Source organism: Homarus americanus, unplaced genomic scaffold (assembly GCF_018991925.1).
Source record: "Homarus americanus isolate GMGI-L3 unplaced genomic scaffold, GMGI_Hamer_2.0 scaffold1909, whole genome shotgun sequence".
NCBI classification, from domain to species: domain Eukaryota; kingdom Metazoa; phylum Arthropoda; class Malacostraca; order Decapoda; family Nephropidae; genus Homarus; species Homarus americanus.
The window spans coordinates 185,113-210,497 of record NW_024752372.1 but is presented as its reverse complement, the minus strand read 5'-3'; the positions used below and the strand labels follow the sequence as shown (position 1 = coordinate 210,497).

General features: G+C 42.7%; 2 protein-coding genes across 3 annotated transcripts; both read right to left on the bottom strand.

Moving 5' to 3' along the window:
- Positions 1-612: 612 nt before the first annotated feature.
- LOC121855069 (juvenile hormone esterase-like) lies at positions 613-5,477 on the bottom strand. Of its 2 annotated transcripts, XM_042349895.1 has the most exons (10): positions 5,277-5,477; positions 4,518-4,978; positions 4,062-4,330; positions 3,412-3,570; positions 2,918-3,059; positions 2,064-2,249; positions 1,691-1,908; positions 1,428-1,578; positions 916-1,097; positions 613-804 (listed from the first exon to the last, which is right to left on the bottom strand). In XM_042349895.1, exons 2-10 carry the CDS (start codon positions 4,534-4,536, stop codon positions 628-630), a joined length of 1,503 nt encoding a protein of 500 aa, XP_042205829.1. In that variant the 5' UTR covers positions 4,537-4,978; positions 5,277-5,477; the 3' UTR covers positions 613-627. The 2 variants fall into 2 exon arrangements, with proteins under 2 accessions (XP_042205829.1, XP_042205830.1); XM_042349896.1 differs by lacking the exon at positions 4,518-4,978 and having other exon boundaries at positions 5,277-5,476.
- A 2,759-nt stretch (positions 5,478-8,236) lies between these two features.
- LOC121855068 (protein spinster homolog 1-like) lies at positions 8,237-25,240 on the bottom strand. The gene is made up of 11 exons (XM_042349893.1): positions 24,992-25,240; positions 15,332-15,537; positions 13,632-13,787; positions 13,291-13,401; positions 13,106-13,160; positions 12,685-12,792; positions 12,039-12,387; positions 11,567-11,760; positions 11,033-11,117; positions 10,304-10,501; positions 8,237-10,194 (listed from the first exon to the last, which is right to left on the bottom strand). The coding sequence occupies exons 1-11, from the start codon at positions 25,010-25,012 to the stop codon at positions 10,157-10,159; spliced, it is 1,521 nt and encodes a 506-aa protein (XP_042205827.1). The 5' UTR covers positions 25,013-25,240; the 3' UTR covers positions 8,237-10,156.
- Between the last annotated feature and the right edge of the window lie 145 nt (positions 25,241-25,385).

Below are 25,385 nucleotides of genomic sequence, written 5' to 3'. Positions count from 1 at the left end.
CACCCCTTTCTGTATACCACCTCCGTCTACCCTGTATACCACCTCCGCCCACTCCCCAGATACCTCCGCTCACCCCAGAGACCATCTACTCCCCTGTATCCACCCGCCTGCACCCCGTATAACACACCACCTCCACCTGCCCTGCAGAGCATCACCTCCGTCTACCCTGTATACCACCTCCATCTACCCCTGTATACCACCTCCGTCTACCCCTGTATACCACCTCCGCTCACCCCTGTATACCACCACCTCCGCCTACCCCTGTATATCACCTCCGTCTACCCTGTATTCCGTCTCCGGGCTCCCCCCTGTATACCACCTCCGCTCACCCTGTATACCACCTCCCTGTATACCACCTGTCTACCCCTGTATACCAATTGCCCACCCCTGTATACCAATTCTCCGCTCACTCCCTGTATACCACCTCCACCTACCGCTGTATACCACCCCCACCTACCCGTGTATACCACCTCCATCTACCCCTGTATACCACCTCCACCTACCCCTGTATACCACCTCCACCTACCCCCTGCACAACATCCAAAACCTGTACAACAATCTACACACACACTACCTCACCATAGAGCCCACACGACCTAGATTCCATTACATTTCCCTATGAATCACCTACACTACTTCAAGATAACGCAAAGTAAGAAAGGCGGCGCCCCCCCCCGTCTCACATTTTTTGCCGGTGGTGTTGGAAGGCTTCAGCTCGTAGGTGTACACTGGTAGGTCTTGGTGCTGGCTGGTGAACCTCCACGTCTCGTCATGAGCTACAGTAAACAGCCGGTCACCAAACAGCTGTGTGGAGTTCAAGTCTTAGATCGGTGTTTCGTGTTGTCAGTGTATCAGTATTTGTGTTTTTCGGGTTTATACTTGGATTGGTTTATGTACTACAATCCAGACAGTTACCTGGGTGAGGGTAACCTTGTCATGGTCACCAGCCTTTATCCCTCCCAGGTAGTGATGGAAGGCGAGGCGGGCGAGGGTGAGGGGCTGCTCGTCTCCCTCCCCTAGTAGTAGGGCCGCCCCAGGACCAACATTAACGAAGTTCTTCACCAACTGTTCTCGAAGGCTGGGAGTGTTGTAGAGATCTGTAGGTAGTTTAAAGTCTTCAGTACCGGTATTATCATGAAATATTTTGTAATATTGTGTTAATTAAGTATTGTAATAATACTAAAAATACTAAACAACTTTCCTGATATTTTCTACATCAAACATTTTTATTCACCACTAAAAAAAAATTGCAGCAGTTGTCCTAAATTAAACAGACTCGCCTCTACATGCACAGTACCTACGCCGCTTGTTGATACAGCTGGCCCAGAGGAGTGTTCTTGGCCGGCCACCTGAGGTATGACTCACGGCACAAGAAGATATTCAATCACTTTTTTTATCCCAACTCATCAGATTTGTGTGTGACTCACTTCCTGTAATTAACAAGCCATCGTGTTGGGTGACGCCGGTGATGAGAGGCACCTTGTGGAACTTGCCCTCCCTCAGGAGAATGGCAGGATCTTCAGGTAGGTAGTCCCCGTCCACTCGAGGCACCGTCACCCACGGCAGCGTCGCCCATACCTCCCCATGGAAACAGTGACTTAATTTCACTTACATACTGATCATTGTTAATAATAATAATTAAATAAATAAACTCTATAACTGATAATGTCAACAACAAGAGATCAATTACCGAGAAGTCCATGAAGGAAGGGACGAGCGCGTCTAAGGGAGCCTTCTGTAGGCAGTCTACCAGTCGCTCATTGTCCCGGAGGCTGTTGTTGGAGATGGGATCTGGGGTCGGGCATCCTAGCCGTCCTCCCACCGTGTAGGCCACAGCGCGATGCCCAGTCCTCACCGCCCAGGGACTCAGGGCGCTGCCAGACTGCATGATGGCCCTTGAGAACAGACCTGCGGATGATTATTTACGTCTTGGTGGGGCTGTGCTGTAGTTCCTGGGATCACATGAAGATTAAGCACTCGCAGTACATCATCCTATTACCACCATCCACCTACTGTACTGCCAAAGCACCGCACCCTCACCACCTACTCTGTCACCACCTCACCTTCAGCGTGTGGGTTGAACATCAGCAGCTGTACAGAGGCCCCGCCAGCACTGCCTCCGAAGATGGTTACTCTCTTACTGTCACCACCGAAGTGACCTATGTTATCCCTCACCCAGGTCAAGGCGAGGGTCTGGTCCTTCAACCCCAGGTTCCCAGGCAGTACCTCGTCCTCCGTCGATAGAAATCCTGAAGAAGGAGAACCTCGTGCATCATCAGGAATATATGTTAGTTTTGTTTATCAGTGGAATAAAAAACGACTTGGATAAAATTGTTCCTTTTTGCTATAAATATAATTAAAGTCTCGACTCTTTATGACAACAAAACCAACATAAAGTTCCTGCGTTTGGTTTCAAGTAAATATTTCAACTCAGGAATCATGATAAGCTTTCAGAAGAGTGTTGACATTCTCTGTAGGACACGAGTAAGATGGGAAACTTATCTAAGGCAGGAATTCACTGTAGTCAGGATATTTTTTAGTAACGAGTGACGAAGATGGAAATGGGTGAGGTAGGAGGGGGGGAGGAGGAAGAAGAAGGGAGGTAAGAGGAGAAGTCGAAAAAAGGGGAGGAAGGAGAAGAAAGGAGGTAGGAGATGGGAGGTGAAATGTGGTAGGAGGAGGTAGGAGGAAGGAGAAAAGAAGAGGTAGGAGAAGGGAGAAAAGGGGAGGTAGGAGGAGGAGGAGGTGAAGAGAGGTGGGAGAAGGGAGGTGAAGAGAAAGAAGAGGAGAGATGTAAGATGAGTGAGATAAATGGAGGCAGGAATAGGAAAGTGAGGGAGGTGGGAGGTAGAGAGCTTCAGATTACAGCACTACACGGAAGAACAGACGTAAGGACCGATGAGGAGCACAATCATACCAAGGACTCCCAGACGGTACTGCAGAGTGACGAGCACCAAGTCCTGTTGAAGGAGGGGCAGAGGTTGGTAATGCTTCGCGCCCCCGGCAAGGAAGGATCCCCCGTGGATATACACCATCACTGGCAGCTTCTTCTGTGACTTCTGAGTATCAACGCCATCGAGTGTGAGAAATAATAATAATAATAATAATAATAATAAAAGAAACAATATACACATCAGTATTTTTCTAGCATAACAAGCAATGTGTAAACCCATTAAGCCAACAATGGAATATTTCTTACTACATAAAGTTTACTAACACACAAATAAACAACTTTACTAACACCTAATTATCCTGAAACATTTTATTTTATAGTGACAGATATATTTAAATCCCTAATCCACATCAGTAATTCTCAGGGTCAAATTTACTGGACTGTTTATTGATCAAATCTAAGAAAATTCGAAGTTTCAAGATTTTATACACCATACCTTCTTAAATTCTCTAAGTTACCTGAAGTGGAGGTGTGAAGACGTTGATATAAAGACAATCCTCCTGCCCTTGTATCCCTCTGTTACCATGCCGCTGTACCCCTACAGGAACACTGGGACAACAAGAAGGATACTTAGTACCATCTCTCACTCCCTGCCAAGGCTCTGCTGGTACCGGGTCCTGCAAACGTCCACACAGTCTCAGAAACACAATGACTCCTGACTACTAGAGCTGAAGAGAAGACATTGAAGGACAGACACTCATTCTACCACACTTCACTGCACAAGGAAATTACCGAGATAAATATGGAGTTTATTTCTCAGTTTCAGGGAAATGTTTGATATTATGAAGTGGTTTTGATACTGGGAGGTGCAAGAAGGGTGTATAGATCAGTAGATATCACCAGGTTTAGGGTAGGGTAGGGTAGGGTAGGGTAGGGTAGGTAGGGTAGGGTAGTGTAGGGTAGGTAGGGTAGGTTCACAGATACGTAAACAAAATCGCTTTAGATGCCCAGCAATATTCATCTCTTCCAGGAGTTAATACTAACAGTGTACAGAAATTCTTAAAAAGTTCCTTGATTTACACCAAAAATCCTTCTGTAGGGTGGAAGCGTGGCCAGACAGACAGACACAAATAAATATGAACCTCCATATACCAGACACAACACTGACCTTGAACCTGAGGAGACCCAGGGGCGGCTTGGCATAAGGTATCCCTAGGAAGGAGTAGTAGATCCTGCCTTTCTGGGCTCGATCCCACATTCCAGAGACGAGGCCGCTATGGAGTCTCACCTGGGGTTCGTTCCCCTCCCGCAGGCTGGAGTCCTCTATGGAGTGTGTTGGGGGGCGGCCCTGCCACACCTTCACACTGTACAGCAGAAGGACACCGTTCACGACCAGCGCCGTCACCACCCATGTCCTCAGTCTCGTCATGCTCACTTCTTTTCAAGTTGAAATATAAATATACTGTATTTACCGAACCAATTTACTCGCTACAACGTCATCAACAAGATGTTCTATTTAAGCAAATTCATAAAAAAAAAATATTCTAGAGGTGTACTGTATATCCAAACTGGTAACTTCACCTAACAAATATGGACTAATATTCAGGGTTAAGCTGCCACCAACCACTTATAATAAGCCACATAAGAAAGTTGAGGTGGCACCCTGAAGTAACGTCGGTGTTGGCAGAAGGGTGACGAAGGTGCACTAAGTGTTAAGACATACGTATGGAATGTCAACATAGGCAATACTTTCCCGGGAGTGGCAGACTGTAGAGAGAAGACGTCAGCAGTCCTCCTCCTGACGCTGCAAGTTGTACCAATCAATAGTGGGCAGCAGGTGTAGCCTCCCTGGGATACACTTCACCGTACTGTTCACTGTGATTTGAAGTTTCGTGTTCGTTCCTCAGTCTTTATAAGTCTCTCAGCTATATGTCCGGTTCTCACAAGCAGAGTACCGCCTGGGGGTTGGCGACCAGTCCTCCACTCTAAACGTTCTGGGGCTGTTTTTACCAATCCTCTAAGGTTTTGTAGGTCTCTGAGGACATGTTTTTAATTTCATCTGTCTGTCTGTCTGTCTGTCTCTGTCTGAACGAAGAATAAACAACTTCACAAAACTGTGTCGAGTAATAACAATAAATAGCAGTCGTCATAGCAGTGCGAGAACTGATTTAACACCATAACCCGGAAGTAAAAGGGGAAATTACGGGAGAAGATTAGTGTTCCCTCACTATCTGTCAACGTGGCGGTCAGTGTTGATAATAACCTCACTACAGTACTTTCCTCATCACCGTGAGAATAAAAATACAAAACTTGAAAAGGCAAATCGTGTTTAACACTTGGAAAAAATACAGACATAAAACAAAACAGATAATGATTTTGTTACCTGTTATATTAGATGAATTCGCCGTTAGTTCAGGGTTGTCTATAAGTGATTAGATGTATTTCAGTCTTAAAATAATTGTGGTGAGGTATATGCCGTCTTGGAGGTTACCATGGTGACACTAGGCTGCGGAACACAGCACCTAACTTCCCGCCCACCACGTACACAGGTAAGGTGACACCTGGAACTACTGCTGCAATACACCGCCACCAGATAACGAACACAAACCATAACAAAAATATTCTTTACTTTATTTTATCGCTTATGAATATTAGAACCTTATCATTAACTTAAATTTGGTGTTTTTATTTTTCGTTTATTAATTCTAGTTCTGTAATTTATTCTTTTAGGAGGAAACACAGAGATTAAAATTAAGCGGATATAATTCACTAGTTGGCATCATTCCTGTTACTATGACAACCACAGGGAATTGCTCAAACGTGGACATAATGATTGTACAGGTATATAGGACCACTCACCTGACATTACTAATTACTGTACCTGTAATTTACGAAGAAGATAAACAAAGAATCAGGTAACACTAGCAAGAATAATCTTAAACTGGTTGATATTTAGCGTATTAATTAATTTTAACTCATTGATGCGTTATTATAGATTTATAAGGATTAAAATCGTATCACTGTATAACTGTCACGCTATCTTAAAACACTTCTTGTTCTTTTTATACGTGTTTTATCTTCTCATACAGTAAGAATTCAGAGTTGCCTGCTCCTTCCATCTATCTCAGGGGAGCAGGTAAGGTGGGATTTCTTTCTATATTCCATATTTTTATCTCCCTTTCTCTCTATTTCTGTTGTTTATTTTTTTCTGTTATGATTTTTTTTTCTTTTCCCAGTGGTATGTGAGATACTGGTTCTTAGGGTGATCCTGGGGGGGGGGGGGTCGGAGTAAAAGTTGAGTGGAATGCATTTATCGGGTGATGGAGTGAGTGGTGGTAATAGTGGCGAGGAGTGGAGGTTAACATCGAACTCCGACAGTAGTGTTCAATTCCGATCCATTCCTTTCAAACTATCGTACAGCAATTGTTACTTAGGTTAGGTTCGGATAGCGGCTTACTTTTAGGAGAGCCACAAGTACTAGCTAGGAAAAAACACAAAAATATAATCCATAGTTACAGTAACATATAATTACTTTGTAGTTTCTTGTAGGTAAAAATAAAATCAGAAGTATTTTTGTCGTAGTTGAACTGAATGTATTTGGAAATTTATTGGTATCAAGTGTGATCAGTATTACACAATATATGAAGCATAATACATTTTTGATACGCCCCTTTTTGATAATTAACTCAAAGCAAGCAGAAGTGTACACCTTTCACCGCTGCAACCGCGTGTAACAAGTGTGATATAAACTACCACACACCTCAAGTGATCTTCTGTTTCTTCCTGTGATGAAACTAGACCAACTAAGATTAAATTTTTTATTAAGTTCAGGATACATAGGACTGCCATTTTAGTCTTCCAGTATAATAAATTAGATATACTGAAAGGTGACTACAGTATCACAAACGACTGGCACTTTAGTATAGTTACCTCTAAAATCAAGACGATACTGGAACGTTTTCTTTGGTGTATTAGAGTATGTATATTGACGGGCTAACCAATGTATCTCACACACACTATCATCGGTGTCGATTCTGTTGCCTTCTACATGTACAGAAAGAAGCCTCGGTGCATTAGATATCCCATGTAGCAATTACGAAGCCTTGTAGAGATGACTTTGTAGTACATACATTGGTCGATCTGTTTAATTTCTTGTAATATCTTTTCCCAAACATCGTCACGTCAAATGGAGAACTCGTCTCGTTTCACTGTGTTACGCGACATTGTCAATAACCTTGTCACATTTGTCTTCCAATTACCGTACGTTACGTTTGGATTTCCTTCGTTCCTCAACTCAAACTTCGTTCCCTTCGTTCCTCAACTCAAACACAGGGTAATAGTTATTCCCTCCCTCTCCGACCTTGAAGACTTGGCTGCACCAAGCTCGCCCACAACCAGACAACTGAACACTGCTGTATGAAAGCATTGTTAACACTGATTCACACTGGATGCCATACTATATGTTCTGTAATGTTTAGAAGGTATCTCCTGTACCTGCATTAGATGATAAGTAATGTTATGATAATAAAAAATATTATGTTTCTGAGAGTCTATTTTGCTGTGTATGTTTACTATTGTACTGTTACGAGTTGGGGGTATAGAATATAGTTAAAAGTCTACCCAGATCCCAACAGGCAACAACAAAAAAAAACAAAGACAATCGGACTATAAAAGGGTAGACAAAGGATGCGAGTTTTCGTTGTGTATAATAAAGTACCATAAATTCCTTAACAAAATATTCAGCTTTCTATAATTTACCCTTAACCATACTTAACCTAAACATTAACAGTATATACATATTTATACAACATACAATAATTTGAAGCAAGTGGACGTGGGGGAGACAATATAAAATTACAAATACTTAAGTGCGGAGCTGAGATGGCTGACGAGTAAGGCTGAGTATTGTAGAAGACGGTAGGTAGTCACTGTGCCGTAGGTTTCCAGGATAGGTGATCCTGTGGTCACTTCCCAGAGTAAACTGCTCTCTCCTCGAACTCGAGCTGACAAAGAAGACTTGTAGGAGGTGACGCAACAACCAGGATATGGAGAAGGGAAACCCCGGAGTGGTAACTAAGACGAGTCATACTCGTGTTTCGTCCCTAGATGGCGTTGCTCGTGGTGCTGGGTAGGTAGATCAGGACAATAGATGGCGTTGCTCGTGGTGCTGGGTAGGTAGATCATGACAATAGATAGAGGTAGATCATGACAATTGGTGGCGGGGTTCGTAACAGTACACATATGATACTGTACACATACCCCACTGTACACATACAGTTATATATACATACACGGAGGGTAAATAGAGTGAGGTAATACAAAAATGACAATAAAACAAACACGAACAGTTATTTAGTTTTATTTCAACAAATAAAAAATTTAATTCCTCCTTTTACAAGACTCACATTATACAAACGTAAACAAATACTTGAACGAGAAGACACAACACAACACACGTTCAAAACAAGACAAATAACACTAACTCTCATCCACAACACAACCTACCTGACGGAGTTGACGCAGAAGGGAAAGTTTCCCTTCTGCGTCAACTCCGTGGTGTCAGGTCATGTCATGTCATGTCATGTCATGTCTCTTTAAACAGGTGTTCCAGTAACCAGCGACTTTCATGTTCCATCTCAAGACACCGATCTAAGAGGGCACTGAACCCACTAGAGGCACCATCATCACCAAAGACCAACTAAAACTCATATATTATGCGGATTGATAAAGACAGCAGCCAATCAGAACTTATTTTCCTATTTTATTAAGTACTCATTTACACGACCAGAGGTTGAGTGGGAGACTATGGGAGTATTCATAGACTATAGAGGACGTCTTGTACAGTAAAAGCCCCTGAGGAAGAGTACATGGGAGGCAGGGAGGAAGAAAGGTAGGTAGAGGGCTTTGACAGGGAGGTAAGGGAGGTAGGCAGGGAGGTAAGGGCAGGCAAGGGAAGCAGGGGAGCAGGCAGGGAGGTGGGGGGAGGCAGGAAATCACACAGGGAACAGAAGATAATTATGTTCCTATCTGTTATGTCTCACGAGGGAAGAGTAGAATGAGATGTATGTCTCACGGGTCAAAGAGAGAAATAGTATGTCTCTATATTACTGCCTCACAATATAGAGAGAATACCCCTACCATTTCTCTTTATCTCTCAGAAGGGAATAGCAGAATTAATTAGCATGTCCATTTTATGTCAGACGGACGAGTAGGGTATGTCTTATAATGTCTTTCTCATCGTTATGTGCCTTCCAGTTTATTCTCAAGATAACATTAGGTAAAAGAATATATTGTTCATAGACGAACTAGTTATCATGACACACACACACACACACACACACACACACACAGTCTATATACAGTATATATATATATATGATTATTTGATTATTATATATATTTTGTTCCCAGGATTCTTAAGGCTCCTTCACCCCTCAGAGGTTATATAATTAAGGGTTAATTCATCACATTATTCGGTCACCACCACACTCCCACACCACGCCGCCACGTCACACCCTCATCACGCCGTCACACCCCGGCACGACATCACCACACCCTACCACCACTCTACCACATCGCCACACCACCACATCTTACTGTCAACCTTTCACTTTATCCTACAGCTGAGGCTATAGGTGCACGTTGCTTACAACTTTAGGGTTATCTCTGTTGCCAAAGCTTCTTGTTAGCGGCTTTTATGGGTTTTCTCAGCTAAACTGTTGTCCGTGATTGTGCGTGTTTGTTTGTAGCTGTAGTAAGTTTTACAGTGGCATTGTGTACGTAGCTGCAAGTGGCTGTCCGTGATTGCACAAGGTTTACCGTGGCTGTTGTAGCTTGTGGCTGTATGTACGATTGTTCGTGCTGTACGTGCTTGTTGTCCGTGGCTGCACAATACAATATTTGCTACGGACGTGTGCTTGGTTTCCCGGAGTCGATTAAAACGCTTTGCACAGGTGATGGGGCCAGCAGGCAGGTGGGCTCTTAGAATCAATAAGACAGCAGGTGTTCTCCAGGTGCGGCAGGTGAGACGAGACATGGTAATTCGAACATTACCTGAAGATTAAACACCCTAACTTATTTCACCTGATAGTTTAACACCTTATCGCTACCTTTGGGACGTTAGGTTAGCGTTACAGTTAGGTTAGGTTAGGTTAGGTTAGGTTGGGCTAGGTTAGCGTTAGGTTAGGTTAGCGTTTGGGTGTTTAATCCTCGGGTGAAATAAACTGGGGTCCTTATTCTCTAGAGTCTCTGCTATGTCGACTCTCACAGGAAGAAACTACTCAGGAAGAAGAACAGAGCGCCTGGAAAAATAAAATAATTAATAATAATAAAAATCCAATTAAAAACTTTTATAAGACGTAAAAAAAAAAGAAAATTATCAAATAACGTATAAAACAGAGATATACTTACTAACTAAATACATTCCCGGGTACATGACGTAGAGGGCGCCACGGTAGGTCAACAGGTGGGACAGAGGATCAACAATGACAGGTACATTCCCACCGATGTTGTTCATAACGAAGAGGAACACAGCGATGGAGGTAGACTGAACTGTTTTAGGTACCAGCTCCAGCAACACGGCGAACAACACCCCAAACCACATCTCAGCTAAGGGTGACGGAGGGGAGTGAGTTGGTGTGTGAGGAGAGAGAGAGAGAGAGAGAGAGAGAGAGAGAGAGAGAGAGAGAGAGAGAGAGAAACAATACGGAAGAAAATGAAAACATATAAACACGAGTATAAAGTCATCATTATTTTAAAAGGAGGAGAATTATATTACACAGAATGAGGACAATTTGATATAGTTTATTATATATTATACGAGAGGCATTATATATTGTAGGTTTTCAATCTCGTGTTGATTTGTGTGGAAGCAGTGACCACAACTGTCTCACTGTCTGTCCGTCTCTTTTTCTCTTTCATATTTTATCTGTCTTTCTATCTGTCTGTTTCCATCTTTCACTCTTTTTTCTTTCACACTTTGTCTGTCTGCATCTCTCTCTGTTCCTTTGCCCTCTTATTCTCTCTTTCGTTCTCACTCAACACCTAAACGTGTACTTCTCTCTCTCTCTCTCTCTCTCTCTCTCTCTCTCTCTCTCTCTCTCTCTCTCTCTCTCTCTCTCTCACAGTACCTACACTCACCGAAGACGTAGGACCCCAGCAGGATGAAGAAGCAACCTGGAGGAGGGAAGTACAGCACTCCAGCAGCGAAGGGCGTTGCTATCAGCTGACGGAGGAGGAAGACGAGTATAAACAAGGGAGGAGGAAGACAAGGGGGAAATAGGAGGAGTAAAAGGAGGAGGAGGAGAATGAAGAGGAGAAGTAGGGACGAGGAGCAGGAGGAGAATGAGTAGGGGGAGGAGATTTGTACAATACTTCTCTCACTATTATTTCTCTATTACAAATGTCATCATCATCATCATTATCATCATCATTATCATCATCATTATCATTACTATCACAATGTAAATCAGGATACTTATACTATACACCAGGAAGACAACTTCACTATATAATACAGTGATACCTTTATTGAACGGACTATATAGGAGAGTACCATCCATTATATCGAGGTCTATTAGATGGTATACCTCCATATAACGGATTATACCCTTTAGAATAATGGCCGTTAAATGGAGGGCTTACACCACACAATAAATCAGGTCCGCGTCTTACCTGACTTGCAGCCAGCACGTATAGCCTGGCTTTCACGCCCAACTTCTTCACTAGACGGTCAGAGACGAAGCCGCCCACAGCCACACCCAGCGACCCGCCCACGATAGAAGCGCACATTACCCAGAGTCCGATGTTGAAGTTGGGGTAGTAAGTGAGGAAGTAGAGTTGGGTGTTGTACGCCCACGAGAACCCGGCTGGAGGAGGTGAGGGGCAGGTGAGGGGCAGGTGAGGGGCAGGTGAGGGGGAGTGTTAATTAAGGACATGTGGGCTTTTTGAGTACCTAGGTAAGTGCGTTGAAGTGACATGTCTTTTTTAGTTGACTATGTGGAGAAGAGAGTCCGTTATATCGAGGGTTTATTCGATGTGAAGTCTCTATTTAATGAACGATATAAATATGAAAGTTCGTTCACTGTACTAAAACGAGGTTATGAATATATGTCTCAGTGGCTTAAATAACATCTATTTCTCTCACCTGTGTGTCTGATACAAGCAGCGAGGGCCAGAACTAACACGGCGGGCTGAAGGAGTGCTTTGACCACTGCCTTGGGACCAGACTCCTCCCCCAGTAGCCCCTCCGTCAACCGGCTACCTGTAGGGGAACTCACATCATTTTTAGAGTTATAAATCTTCGTAAACTCCGTGTCAATATCTGCAGGATCCGCCTTAATGACTTTACTGAACTCGTTGATGGATGTTATCCTTGGGGGCTGTTGCGTGACCTCCGCCTGGCTGGCCCTGGGTGGCTCCTTCACCACCAGGAAAAGTAACAGGGTTGCCACCACACCCATCATCCCCGTCACAATGTACGACCATCGCCACCCCTGTAACACAACCACACCATCGTACTCTGAATACCTATGCTGTCACATTTATCTATGGTAATCTTCTTCCTTTACTGTAAAGCCTTCCCTGCATGTCCACTCTAATACTTCTCTGGCAATCTTCCTCCTTTAACAACTACACTGTCATGTTCTAGATCCCAACCCCTACAGGAGAGTTAGTGAGATAAGATAAAGACTAACCTAAAATCTCTCACTGATGTTGATAAATATTCAGGTTTTATTTTTAGTTTAGAAAGATAAATATCATCAGTGTGTAAGGTAGTCTATAGTACGTACCATGTCAACGATGTTAGCTGCTGTGATGAAGTTCCCGACGGCGTAGGAGAGGCCGTATCCGAAGTAGATACCCCAGTTGAAGATTCCCAGAGCCAGGGCGCGTTGAGACTGTAAGGGGGAAGGGTGGAGAGGGGGGAGGAGAGAAGGGGAAGGGTAGAGGAGGAGGAAGGGGAAGGGGAGAGGGAAAATGTTTGGAAAGGGAGAGAGGAAGAGGAATAGTGAGAGGAGAGGGAAAGGGGAGAGGGAGAGAGAAGAATCAACTGTTATTTCACACCATCTGTACACTAAACTAACTTTACTAAAACGAATCTTATAAACACGTAAACAGGATCAAGGAAGATATAATAAAGGAGACATCACATTGAGGAGGTGACCAAGGAACTGTACATCACACCACAACACAAGGAGCTGTTTGGATTACCTCGTGGAACATGTCGGAGATCATACTGCTGCAGGCGGGGGTGAAAGCCGACTCCCTGTAGGTGGGGAAGACGAAGAATGTTTTTGGAGCACATGAGAAACGTATGGTTCACCCCGTTGCCCATGACTCACCCTGCGCCCATGATTCACCCTGTACCCATGATTCACCCTGTACCCATGACTTACCCTGCGCTAGTAGTCATCCTGAGAATTACCAGTTGCCAATAGTTCATGGCAGCCCCCGTCAACCCTGTCGCCAACGTCAGCACCCCGCAGCAAACAGTCACCACCACCTTCCTGTAGGAGAGACAGTGAGTGCAACGACCTCCTGGACACACACACACACACACACTAGTTTTATCTTGATGATAATTATAGAAGAAATATATCTCATTTCGTCCTTATACAGGTAAAGGGAAGGTAAAGAGGACAGGTGACTTATTCCTATTTTATCAAGATACACCTGTTGAGTTTGTGTCTCTCACCTGTTGAACTTGTATCTCTTACCTGTTAGTTGTGTCTCTCACCTGTTGAACTTGTCAGAGATGAAGCCGATGATGACGCCAGCGGTAGTGAAGACGGCGACGAAGGCGGGACCAGCGAGGACCTGATAATCTAACCCCAGGCCCGAGTAGTCCCACACACAGGTCGTGTTGTTGTCCTCCTCCAGCAGGTTCCCGCAGCTGTTAGGGTGGGGGGGGGGGCGTGTTATTAGACAGGTGTTATTGGACAGGTGTTACTAGACAGGTGTTGCATTGCTGTCAGGGTGGAAAGCAGGTGTTATTGGACAGGTGTTATACATATGCTAAAACAGAGAACTACTACTACTACTACTACTACTACTTATCCTACCACTACCATTGCTACTACTATTACTACCCCTACTCCCCCTTCTCTCTCTCTCTCTCTCTCTCTTCATCATCCTCCCTCACTTAACCTTCATTATTTAATTTCCCTTACCTAAGTCAGCCTCATTCTACCTCACCCTCCTTTACCCTCCTTCAGTCCTCCCCATCTTCCCTCACCTAGCCACACCTTCTCTCTCTCTCTCCCTCACCTTTACTCCCTCTCACTCTTTCTCTCACACATTACGTAATTAGAACCTTTGTCAATAGGAACACACCTGTATGTTTTGATCCTCACATAACGAGAAACGAGTGTGTGTGTGTGTGTGTGTGTGTGTGTGTGTGTGTGTGTGTGTGTGTGTGTGTGTGTGTGTGTGTGGATCTGCTTGCTTGGACTAGTCTTGCTGCCTCATCGCTGACTGTCTGGGAATATTGACACGATAACTAAGTTCAGTTCAAGAGTCAAGAGGGTCGAGGCTGGACTTGACGGTCTAGTTGCCTTGAGCACCTGAGACTACTATACAATAATTGGATGGGTTGGTCTCTGTGTGTGTGTATGTGCGTGTGTGTGTGTGTGTGTGTGTATGTGTGTGTGTGTGTGTGTGTAGAGACAGATAGACAGACTGACAGAGAGATGGGAAGGACAATGATACCATATTCATAAGTTGTTGACACACACACACACACACACACACACACACACACACACACACACACACACACACACACACACAGACCAACCCATCCAGTTATTGTGTCTTCCCCAGTTTCTCCTTCTCCCTCACTCTCCTTTATTATTCCTCTCCTCTCTCGCCTTCCTCCTCTCTCTTCTCCCTTCTAACTCTTCTTTTCGGTTACATAGCTCCCTTCATTCTCCTCTCCCTCCCTCTCCTCCCGGTCTTATCCCCAACACCCTATCCTAAATAGAGCCACACATTCTCACCTTTATCTCACCCCATCAACTTCTCCCCATCAACTTCTCCCTTCTCTTTCTCTCCCCCTTCTTACACCGTAATTCCTCTTCCGTGACATGGGACTTTCTCTCTATAGTTTCACCACCGTGTCTACATCCATCACCAGACACGGAACGATGGACACGTGAAACACATCTTGAGTGTTATCTTGAGAATGTGGGTTATCCTTATGTAGATAACACCTCAGTAATCAACGTGTTGTCAGAGCTGTTTGATAGGAGACAAGGTTGTTGGAATTGTGTTTATATCGTGTTGTGCAGTATGTGTGTGTGTGTGTGTGTGTGTGTGTGTGTTTTCGTTTCCGATTACTTTGTATGAAAAGAGGAAAAGTTTGAAAAGAATATACAGTATATATAGAATAAGCTCACACACACACACACACACACACACACACACACACACACTCACCTGCTACTGTTCAAGGTGCGACACTCAGGTGATTGCTCAGGTACTTGTGGGTTAGGGAGGCAGGCGTGGTCCCCATAGTGTAGTTCCTGGCTCATGGGGCGAGAGACGATCCCTAGTAGGAAGTGGCTCAGCTCCCCCACCACGTACACGTAGGTCATCACCCCCAGCGACACCCACGTCAGCCACGAGGACCCGCTCTCCGTCGTCTGTTGAAGGTCGCAACACTTATTATGTGGGAGGGTTTGTTACTACTACTACTACTACTACTACAACAAAAACTACTTCTACTACTACTACGAATTAACTGAACCCTCTAGCTACATCTTTCATTATTTCACTACATCACACGGCAGGAAACACTTTATAAAATCATCCTTCATTTTAACATTGACATCAGCTACACATCCCGTCACTACAACTCATCTCAACTACGACATCCAGACATACATTCTCATGGCAGATTTTTTTCCTCATTTTCCTCCTATATTTTTATCACATATTTTTCCTCAGTGTTGCCATAGGGTGATATAGCTTATCTCTAAATGCCTCATTTAAGATAACGACAGAATGTTAAGAAAAGGGAAAATTAACCTCGATATTAAATTGTGACGTTATGTTTTATGTTATTCCTTCTCATATAAGTCCATTGTGATCTGACTGATGGATACGCGGATGAGAGATTGAGGGATTTTTTTTTTTTGATGACGTGAAGATTAGGAACCCCGGTTGATTTCACTTTAAAGATTAATTATTCTAACCTAATCTAACCTAACCTAACCCCACCCAGGTAACATACTGTAGGTAACCTTTAGGTGAAATAAACTGGGGTGTCTATTTTTCAGGTGATCTATGGAATCTTACGTGAATAAGAAGATACAAATATATTAAGAGACAATGAAGGATAAAACAATAAATGGATAGAACATAAGGAGATAGATAGAAAAGAATAAGTAAATGGTTAAAAATATAGATAAATAAGAGACAGAGACACAGACCAAGAGATAGACATTCACAAGGAGAAATAGGAGAGACAGTTACAGAGTTGTGTTAATATTGGTTTTCCTGACATACATACGTACACACGTTTAAAGGTCAACATATTGAGTAGATTTCTATTATTTACTGATTTCGACACACACACACACACACACACACACACACACACACACACACACACACACACACACACACACACACACACACACACACACACACACACACACACACACACACACACACACACACACACACACACACACACACACACACACACACACACACACACACACACACACACACACACACACACACACACACACACACACACACACACACACACACACACACACACACACACACACACACACACACACACACACACACACACACACACACACACACACACACACACACACACACACACCACACACACACACACACACACACACACACACACACACACACACACACACACACACACACACACACACACACACACACACACACACACACACACACACACACACACACACACACACACACACACACACACACACACGAATCCTCCCAGAATAGAAACAGGTAACTATGAAAACTCAGCTGTGTGGCCCTACCATACTCCTACCTGAAGTCAAATTAGGTTAGGTTAGGTTAGGTTAGGTTAGGTTAGGTTAGGTCAGGGTGCCTAATCTTCAGGTAATCGAAAGTCATTACCTTGAAACATACTGGAGTCGTGAAGGTTAAAGTTAATAATTATGATGAAATACATGTCTTGTATCTCACTCCTCACCCTGACAACGGGGGTTAATTATTATGACCCGTTGTTAACTCTACTCTGTAATGCTTTTGCGCTACCACTCACAGGATGATTGCTGGGTGCACAATAAAGTAGCCGCTGTAAGCGGCAATCAAACTCAAACCCTCACCCGGCCACACCTCACTCCTTCACTCCTTAAGCCGGCCCTCACTCCCTCACCTTGACCAAGTTGCTAACCACATCATAATCACCAATATCGTATCATCAAACCGGTTTTTCAATGGCCACTCTCACACTCGACGACTTTTTTTTTATTGTGATTGGTGGAAGCAGTAGCGGCTGAGTCATTTACCAAATATGGAGTTTGACATTTAACGTATAAGACAATGTTAACACTGACATACAGACAGACAAACAGATTGATATAAAGCTTAGATAAGATTTTTTAAGAATCACCTGAAGTTTGAAGGTAATTAACGGAATTGATTAGTTCACTTGTTAATTAGAGACTATTGCTACCTGGGATATATATAGTGTGTGTGTGTAAGGTCTATAGGTTATAAGAACATACGGCAGCTCCTTTCGAGAGTTAATACCACCCTCTATCATCCAAGAATCTATCTAGCCTCCTGTTAAAACTTTCTAGAGTTCCATCACTTACTACAAAGTTGCTAAGCTTGTTCCACTCGTCCACCACCCTATTTCTGAACCAGTTCCTTCCGATCTCCCTCCTAAACCTAAACTTATCCAACTTGAATCCGTTGCTCCGAGTCCTATCCTGCTCGGATATTATAAGAACTTTATCTATATCGCCTTTATTAATTCCTTTCACCCACTTAAATACTTCTATCATATCTCCCCGCACTCTTCGTCTTTCTAGGGAATGCAAGATTAGTTTCTTTAATCTATCTTGATAGGGAAGGTTTCTAAGTCACGTAATCATTTTCGTCATTCTTCGCTGCATCGACTCCAGTGAATTGATATCCATTCTATAATAAGGGCACCAGAACTGAACAGCATAATCGAGGTGCGGCCTGACTAGCGCAAGATATAGTTGCAATAAGACCTCTACACTCTTATTACTTACACTTCTAGATATAAAACCCAATACTCTGTTTGCCTTATTTCGAACATTAACGCACTGTTTTCTAGGCCGTAGGTCCGGGCTTACAAGTACCCCTAAGTCTCTTTCACAAGTCGACTTCTCTAGGTTGATGTTGTTAAGGCTGAATACATTGACAGTATTCGTTCTTCCAATATTAAGTACGCTGCACTTGCTGGTGTTCAATTTCATTTGCCATTTTTCTGACCACTCCTGCAGTTTATTTAAATCCTCCTGTAGTGCATTTGCATCCTGCCCTTTATTGTATTATTATTACAACATTTTAATGTATCCTTGACGAAGAGTGCGACCCCTCCCCCCTTCCTACCTCCCCTGTCCTTGCGAAAAAGGTTGTACCCTTCTATGTGGTACACTGATAAAAAGTTCTTTCTCGCCAGATTCATCCAAGTTTCGGTGATTGCTATGACGTCTACATTCTCGGTACATACAACCGCTCTCAGCAAGTCTATTTTATTTCTAACGCTCCTACTGTTTGTATAGTATACATTTAAACCTACCCTTCCCTGGTCCTGCTTTACCCCTTGTCTTGAGTAACCACTTTTACTCGCCAGGACCTGCTTGTTTTTGTTTCTCGTAGTGGCAGTTGCTGAGTGTGGTCACATCTCTATCGAGATTACGAGAAATGTAGAAGAGAATTATAATCTAGCAATTATTACGTGAAGGACAACTACCTAGACGCCTTTCTCTCTCTGTCTCTGTCTGTCTGTTTTTTCTGTTTATCTCACACATGCTATCTCCATCTGTCTGTCTGTTTCTCTATCTCACACACCCTATCTCTGTCTGTCTGTCTGCTTATCTGTCTCTCTCTCTCTCTCTCTGTCTTTCTGTCTGTTTCTCTCCTCACCATACCGTTTTATCCAGGAAGTAAAGCATCCCAATTTGTCTTTAATGTGAGTCCTCCAGAGCACGACCACTGAATTAAGAATTAAACTCCTTGATGACTATGTTGTTGAGAAACGTAACCTACAACTCCTCTCTGAACGCCACACACACACACACACACACACACACACACACACACACACACACAGCCATAACCTTTTTTCGACCTTGGTGCAAAAGATTGATTCATAATATATAACTAACTTAAACGTGACACTTTCATTACCGGAAAGAATGGAGACAGCGTACCTACAGCTGCGTTCAGTGTGGGTTTCGCCCCTTCACGTCTTCCTGTCAGATTCCTAGAACTCCCATTTTTGGGTATCCCCGCCCATGGTCCCACCAACCAACCAACCAACCAATCACGTACAGCTGCACCCAATGACGCCACGTGAAACTACTGGTTGACAATATATTCTTGACCCTTGCGACCTTCACCCTACAGTATAAGGAAGGTCCTACAGCAACGTATAAAACCTTTCTATTAAGTATCAAGATCACTTAACCCGTCACAATACTGCCTACAGTAAGACGAGACAATGCTGTAGAATCTGTAGGTCCCTGAATGAGTGCTGTAGTGGTACTTAAGTCCATCTATAAGAACATAAGAACATAAGAACATAAGAACATAAGAAAATAGGGAGTCTGCAATAGGCCGGTTGGCCTGTGCATGGCAGCTCCTGTCGAGAGTTACTACCACTCTCTATCATCCATGAATCTATCTAGCCTCCTTTTGAAACTTTCCAGAGTTCCAGCACTTACTACAAAGTTGCTAAGCTTGTTCAGTGACCCTCTCAGCTCTCTGATCAACATCTTATCTTCATGTATCAGTTGAAGATACAGATACTGCATCGTTCTCATTAAAACGTCTGGAGTCACTTACCTGGAACCAGGACAACAACCAATGAGAGAGGTACGTACACTCGCCTTCATTTACACCTATTACAGTGGCTGTTCGTTTTATGAGATGTGGCAACTCTGTGTTTGTTTATCTAGCATCCTTTTCAGGCTACTATTGCGAAGTACCTTGGGGCTATTCCTGAAGTTTTAATACGATGTAAACAAACACAGACTTGCCACATCTCACGAAACGAACCAGCTACTGTACCAGGTATAAGTGAAGGCGTCTGTATCTTCCTCATTGGCCGATGTAGCGGTTTCAGCCTCTCGACCTCAGGAAAGGACAGAGAAACGCCATGGGAGGGAGGCAAGAATAATGCAGTGAAGAGGCTATAGAAAGTCAAGAGAGTCTAATGTAGCCTTGATGTCTACAGGAAGGGCTACAACGAGTCTTTTAGGAGTTTATCCACGTTTGTTGACCCTGTGATGAGGGTCTCTCTCTCTCTCTCTCTCTCTCTCTCTCTCTCTCTCTCTCTCTGTCTCTATCTCTCTCTGTTTTTCTGTCTGTCTGTTTTCATCTTTTTTTCTACCTGTCTCTCTCTTTTTCTAAGTCTCCATCTCTCACTCTATCTCTGTATCTATCTCTCTGTCTCCATCTCTCACACTCTCTCAATAAAGCAGTTATGACCAAAGCATTTTACCACGACACACAAAACAACACAGACTGTTTGTGTTTGATGTGTGGTCAGTGAGTGTGTGTGTGTTGGTGGATTCTTCTTACGGGAAATACACGTTAAGACATACAACGATATAACGGTTCAATTGAAGATTAGCACCACCCCCCCAAAGACAGACAGACAGACAGATAGAGAAAAAAGATGAATAGACAAACAGGTAAGGAGAGATAGATGGACAAAAATAGAAGTTGATAGACAGACAGACAGAGACAATTAGAGAGAAATTGATAGATAAATTGATTGAAAGACAGGTCCAGACAGACACACAGACATACACAGAAAGAAATAATGATAGACATACATTCAGACAGACTTCTAACAGGTTCAGAGGTCGCAAGAAGGACTTAGCAAGACTTGGGTCTGGAAACCAGTCTTCTGCACCTCAACGACGCCACAGAGAGAGAGACAGAGAGAGAGAGAGAGACAGAGAGAGAGAGAGAGACTAAATATATATCCGGTTTGGGATACCTTACGCGCACGTCGAGGATCAAAGCTGAACAAGTTTGCCGACACCGTTAAGTTTGACTTCCAAGTATGACCTTCAGTGTTTGAGGGGGGAATTCTCTCTCTCTCTCTCTCTCTCTCTCTCTCACATACACACACACACACACACAAGACATTCAAGTGATCAGTGCATTGATTGGTTATCAAACAGTGATGCGATAGTGCATTCCAAGGAAAAAGCACCAAAACACAGCAGTGTAATACCAGACAGTGGGCACTTTGTCGGTCACCTTCAAAGTGCCAGTGACAAGGACCACCGAGGTGTTTACATATATCGTGGGTACTGTGTCGGCGACCACTTAAGTGCCAGAGACAAGGACCCGCGGTGTTTACGACTAGACAAATATTAACAAATGTCTACCAGTGTCAGTGGCCCTCAAAGCGCCACCAGTGATGTTATGTCCACTGCGGACAAGCACTTCCGTCCGTCCACAACAACAGATATCAACAGATGTCCACCAATTGCTTACTCCCGTAGCTCCATGTACCTTCTAAAGGAAGCATGGGAACGGTTACCCTGGTAGGAGTGTTATCGCGCGACTCAAGTCACTGAACATATTCCATGCGTTGCAGCCGTAGACAAGGTCGGCATAAACAAAAGCCCATTCCGACCATAACCTCCCTTCGCAACCAAGTCATCCGCGAAATACGCACTGCAAAGAAGTCTCACTACCCAACCAAATTGCAACACCTGAAGCAGACCAACATCAGTCAGTGGTATGGTAAGCTTAAAGAACTCTGTGGACTAAACAATAAGACACCCCCCTCCCCTCCCTTAGCCATCTCACTAATGTTGACGCAGATGAGCAATCAAACAACCATTTCACAACTATATGCCAGACGCTCCCCCGGCTTGACACGACTAATCTCCCTGCTTACCTACCAGCCCCCTTTCCCACTGACTTAGAAGTAGCAAAACGTCTGGACAAACTGAAGCTAAAGCGCTCCACCACCCCCATTGACTCCACATATCAAGAAGCGCTCAACACACTGATCCTCTCTGCTCTCTCTGACCATCACCACAACCTCATATGCAAATTTGGTGAGAAGCTTCTGCACCATCCTCGAAACCGGCTCCTACTACCACCCGAGATCCCTCGTCCGAGAATTTCTGTTCGACACCACAACCGCATTCAGCCCATATGAGCACGAACTGGTCGCTATAAGAACAGCCCATTCCCAACCATTGTAAAAATTATCAATAGCTTATAATCAACCAGTGTGTTCACTTCCATTCAATCTTACCTTTTTGCACTGTCACAATGTTGAAATGCCCTGTAGTATGACCTTCTCCCCACCTAGTCATTATATATCATATTTGTATCACTTATGTTATTTGTATATTATTTGTAAATCAAGAGACCCATTCCCCAATTATGCAACTGTATATTTTCAGCCTTCCGTCTGCCATGATCTTTCAATAAACCGTTAATTATTATTATTAGTAGTAGTATTACACACACACACACACACACACACACACACACACACACACACACACACACACACACGAGTGAGACACAACGGTGAGAAAGCCACTTGGTTGTCTGGCTTTTTTGGCTATCTCTCACCTGAGGCTACATTGGGTTTCCCAGGTAGACAGGTGAGATAATTGTCCTCTCTCTCTCTCTTCAGTTAGTTTACAAAATAAGCAGATGTATGTATGTATGTATGTATGTATGTATGTATGTATGTATGTATGTGAATCTTTAGGAGAAGAAGAAGAAGAATCAGAAGACGAAGAAGAAGAAGAAGAGAAGAAGAAGGAGATGAAGAAGAAGGAGGAGGGGAGAAGGTGGAGAAGAAGGAGGTGGATAAGAAGAATGAGGTGTTCCCGCTACACTAACACAGTACAAACCCGCTCACCATGGCATGACGCTGCACCATTCACCTCGCCTCACCAAACGGTACAATAACATCTCAGTGATCTCTTTTCTACGTGAGAGATAGTTTACCGTATCAATCATCTCTCTCTCTCTCTCTCTCCCGATTATTACTGTCTCCCGTCTGTCTTAAACGCAAGAGATACAAAAGCTTGATGGTATCGTGTGAGTGACTGGCTGGCTGGTGTTGATGTCTGTGAGTTACGTAAGCGGATTTTGAAGGAGAAAATATAAATGAATACGGATTCTTAGTACACGAACGCGGGGAGTTGTTTTCCTTAAAATGCATTCACAACTGCACTAACACCAACACCAATAATAATAATAATAATAATAATAATAATGATGATGATGATGATGATGATGATGATGATGATGATGATGATGATGATGATGATGATGATGATGATGATGACCTTCACACACCACCTATTTTCTTAATATTTTTCTCTGCTGTCTGTGTGTGTGTATGTATGTGTGCAAAAGCTGTGTGTCTGTGCATATAAGGGGACTAATATCTTGTGTGTGTGTTAATTTCTATAACATTATTCACTACACATACAACATAATATTCACTACACATACAACATAATCTTCACTACACATACAACATAATATTCACTACACATACAACATAATATTCACTACACATACAACATAATATTCACTACACATACAACATAATATTCACTACACATACAACATAATATTCACTACACATACAACATAATCTTCACTCACATACAACATAATATTCACTACAACATAATATTCACTACACATACAACATAATCTTCACTACACATACAACATAATATTCACTACACATACAACATAATATTCACTACACATACAACATAATATTCACTACACATACAACATAATATTCACTACACATACAACATAATCTTCACTCCACATACAACATAATCTTCACTACACATACAACATAATATTCACTACACACACAACATAATATTCACTACACATACAACATAATATTCACTACACATACAACATAATATTCACTACACATACAATATAATATTCACTACACATACAACATAATATTCACTACACACACAACATAATATTCACTACACATACAACATAATATTCACTACACATACAACATAATATTCACTACAACATACATACAACATAATATTCACTACACATACAACATAATATTCACTACACACACAACATAATATTCACTACACATACAACATAATATTCACTACACACACAACATAATATTCACTACACATACAACATAATATTCACTACACATACAACATAATATTCACTACACATACAACATAATATTCACTACACACACAACATAATATTCACTACACATACAACATAATATTCACTACACATACAACATAATATTCACTACACATACAACATAATCTTCACTACACATACAACATAATATTCACTACACACACAACATAATATTCACTACACATACAACATAATATTCACTACACACACAACATAATATTCACTACACATACAACATAATATTCACTACACATACAACATAATATTCACTACACATACAACATAATATTCACTACACATACAACATAATATTTACTACACATACAACATAATATTTACTACACATACAACATAATATTCACTACACATACAACATAATATTCACTACACATACAACATAATATTCACTACACATACAACATAATATTCACTACACATACAACATAATCTTCACTACACATACTGTACAACAGAAGATAAGCCGTATCACTTGAAAATTAAACACTTCATCTTATTTTACCTAATGATTAACCACATTTAAAGCTACCAGGGAGGTTAAGTTAGGGAGGTTAATGTCTCAGGTGAAATAACCTAAAGGAGGGCTAATCTTCGCGTGGTTTCTGAAATCTTTGCAACACTTACCTTCGTGACGGTGTATTCCATGTTATCAGGTGAGTCAATTAACCCCTTCGTCAGGTGAGGTCCCGAACTGAGCTCAGTACAGTCTGCTCTAACACCACACCAGACACACTGCTTGTTCACCACTACCACCACACTTACTGCCTCCTTCTCGCCGCATCCACGTGCTATGTCAAGGAACACACACACAGGTATACACAGACATACACGCACACGGAGACACACATACAAACACACACACACGCGCAGTGGAGACTTCTACAGGCAAACTTATCGTACGGTATAAGTGTAAGGGTTGGGAGGGGGATATCCGGGCTCTTATTTACACTTGAGTAATGTTAAATATATAATTTTATTCCTCTAAATCATAATTAAAGTCAACAATATCAAATCCAGA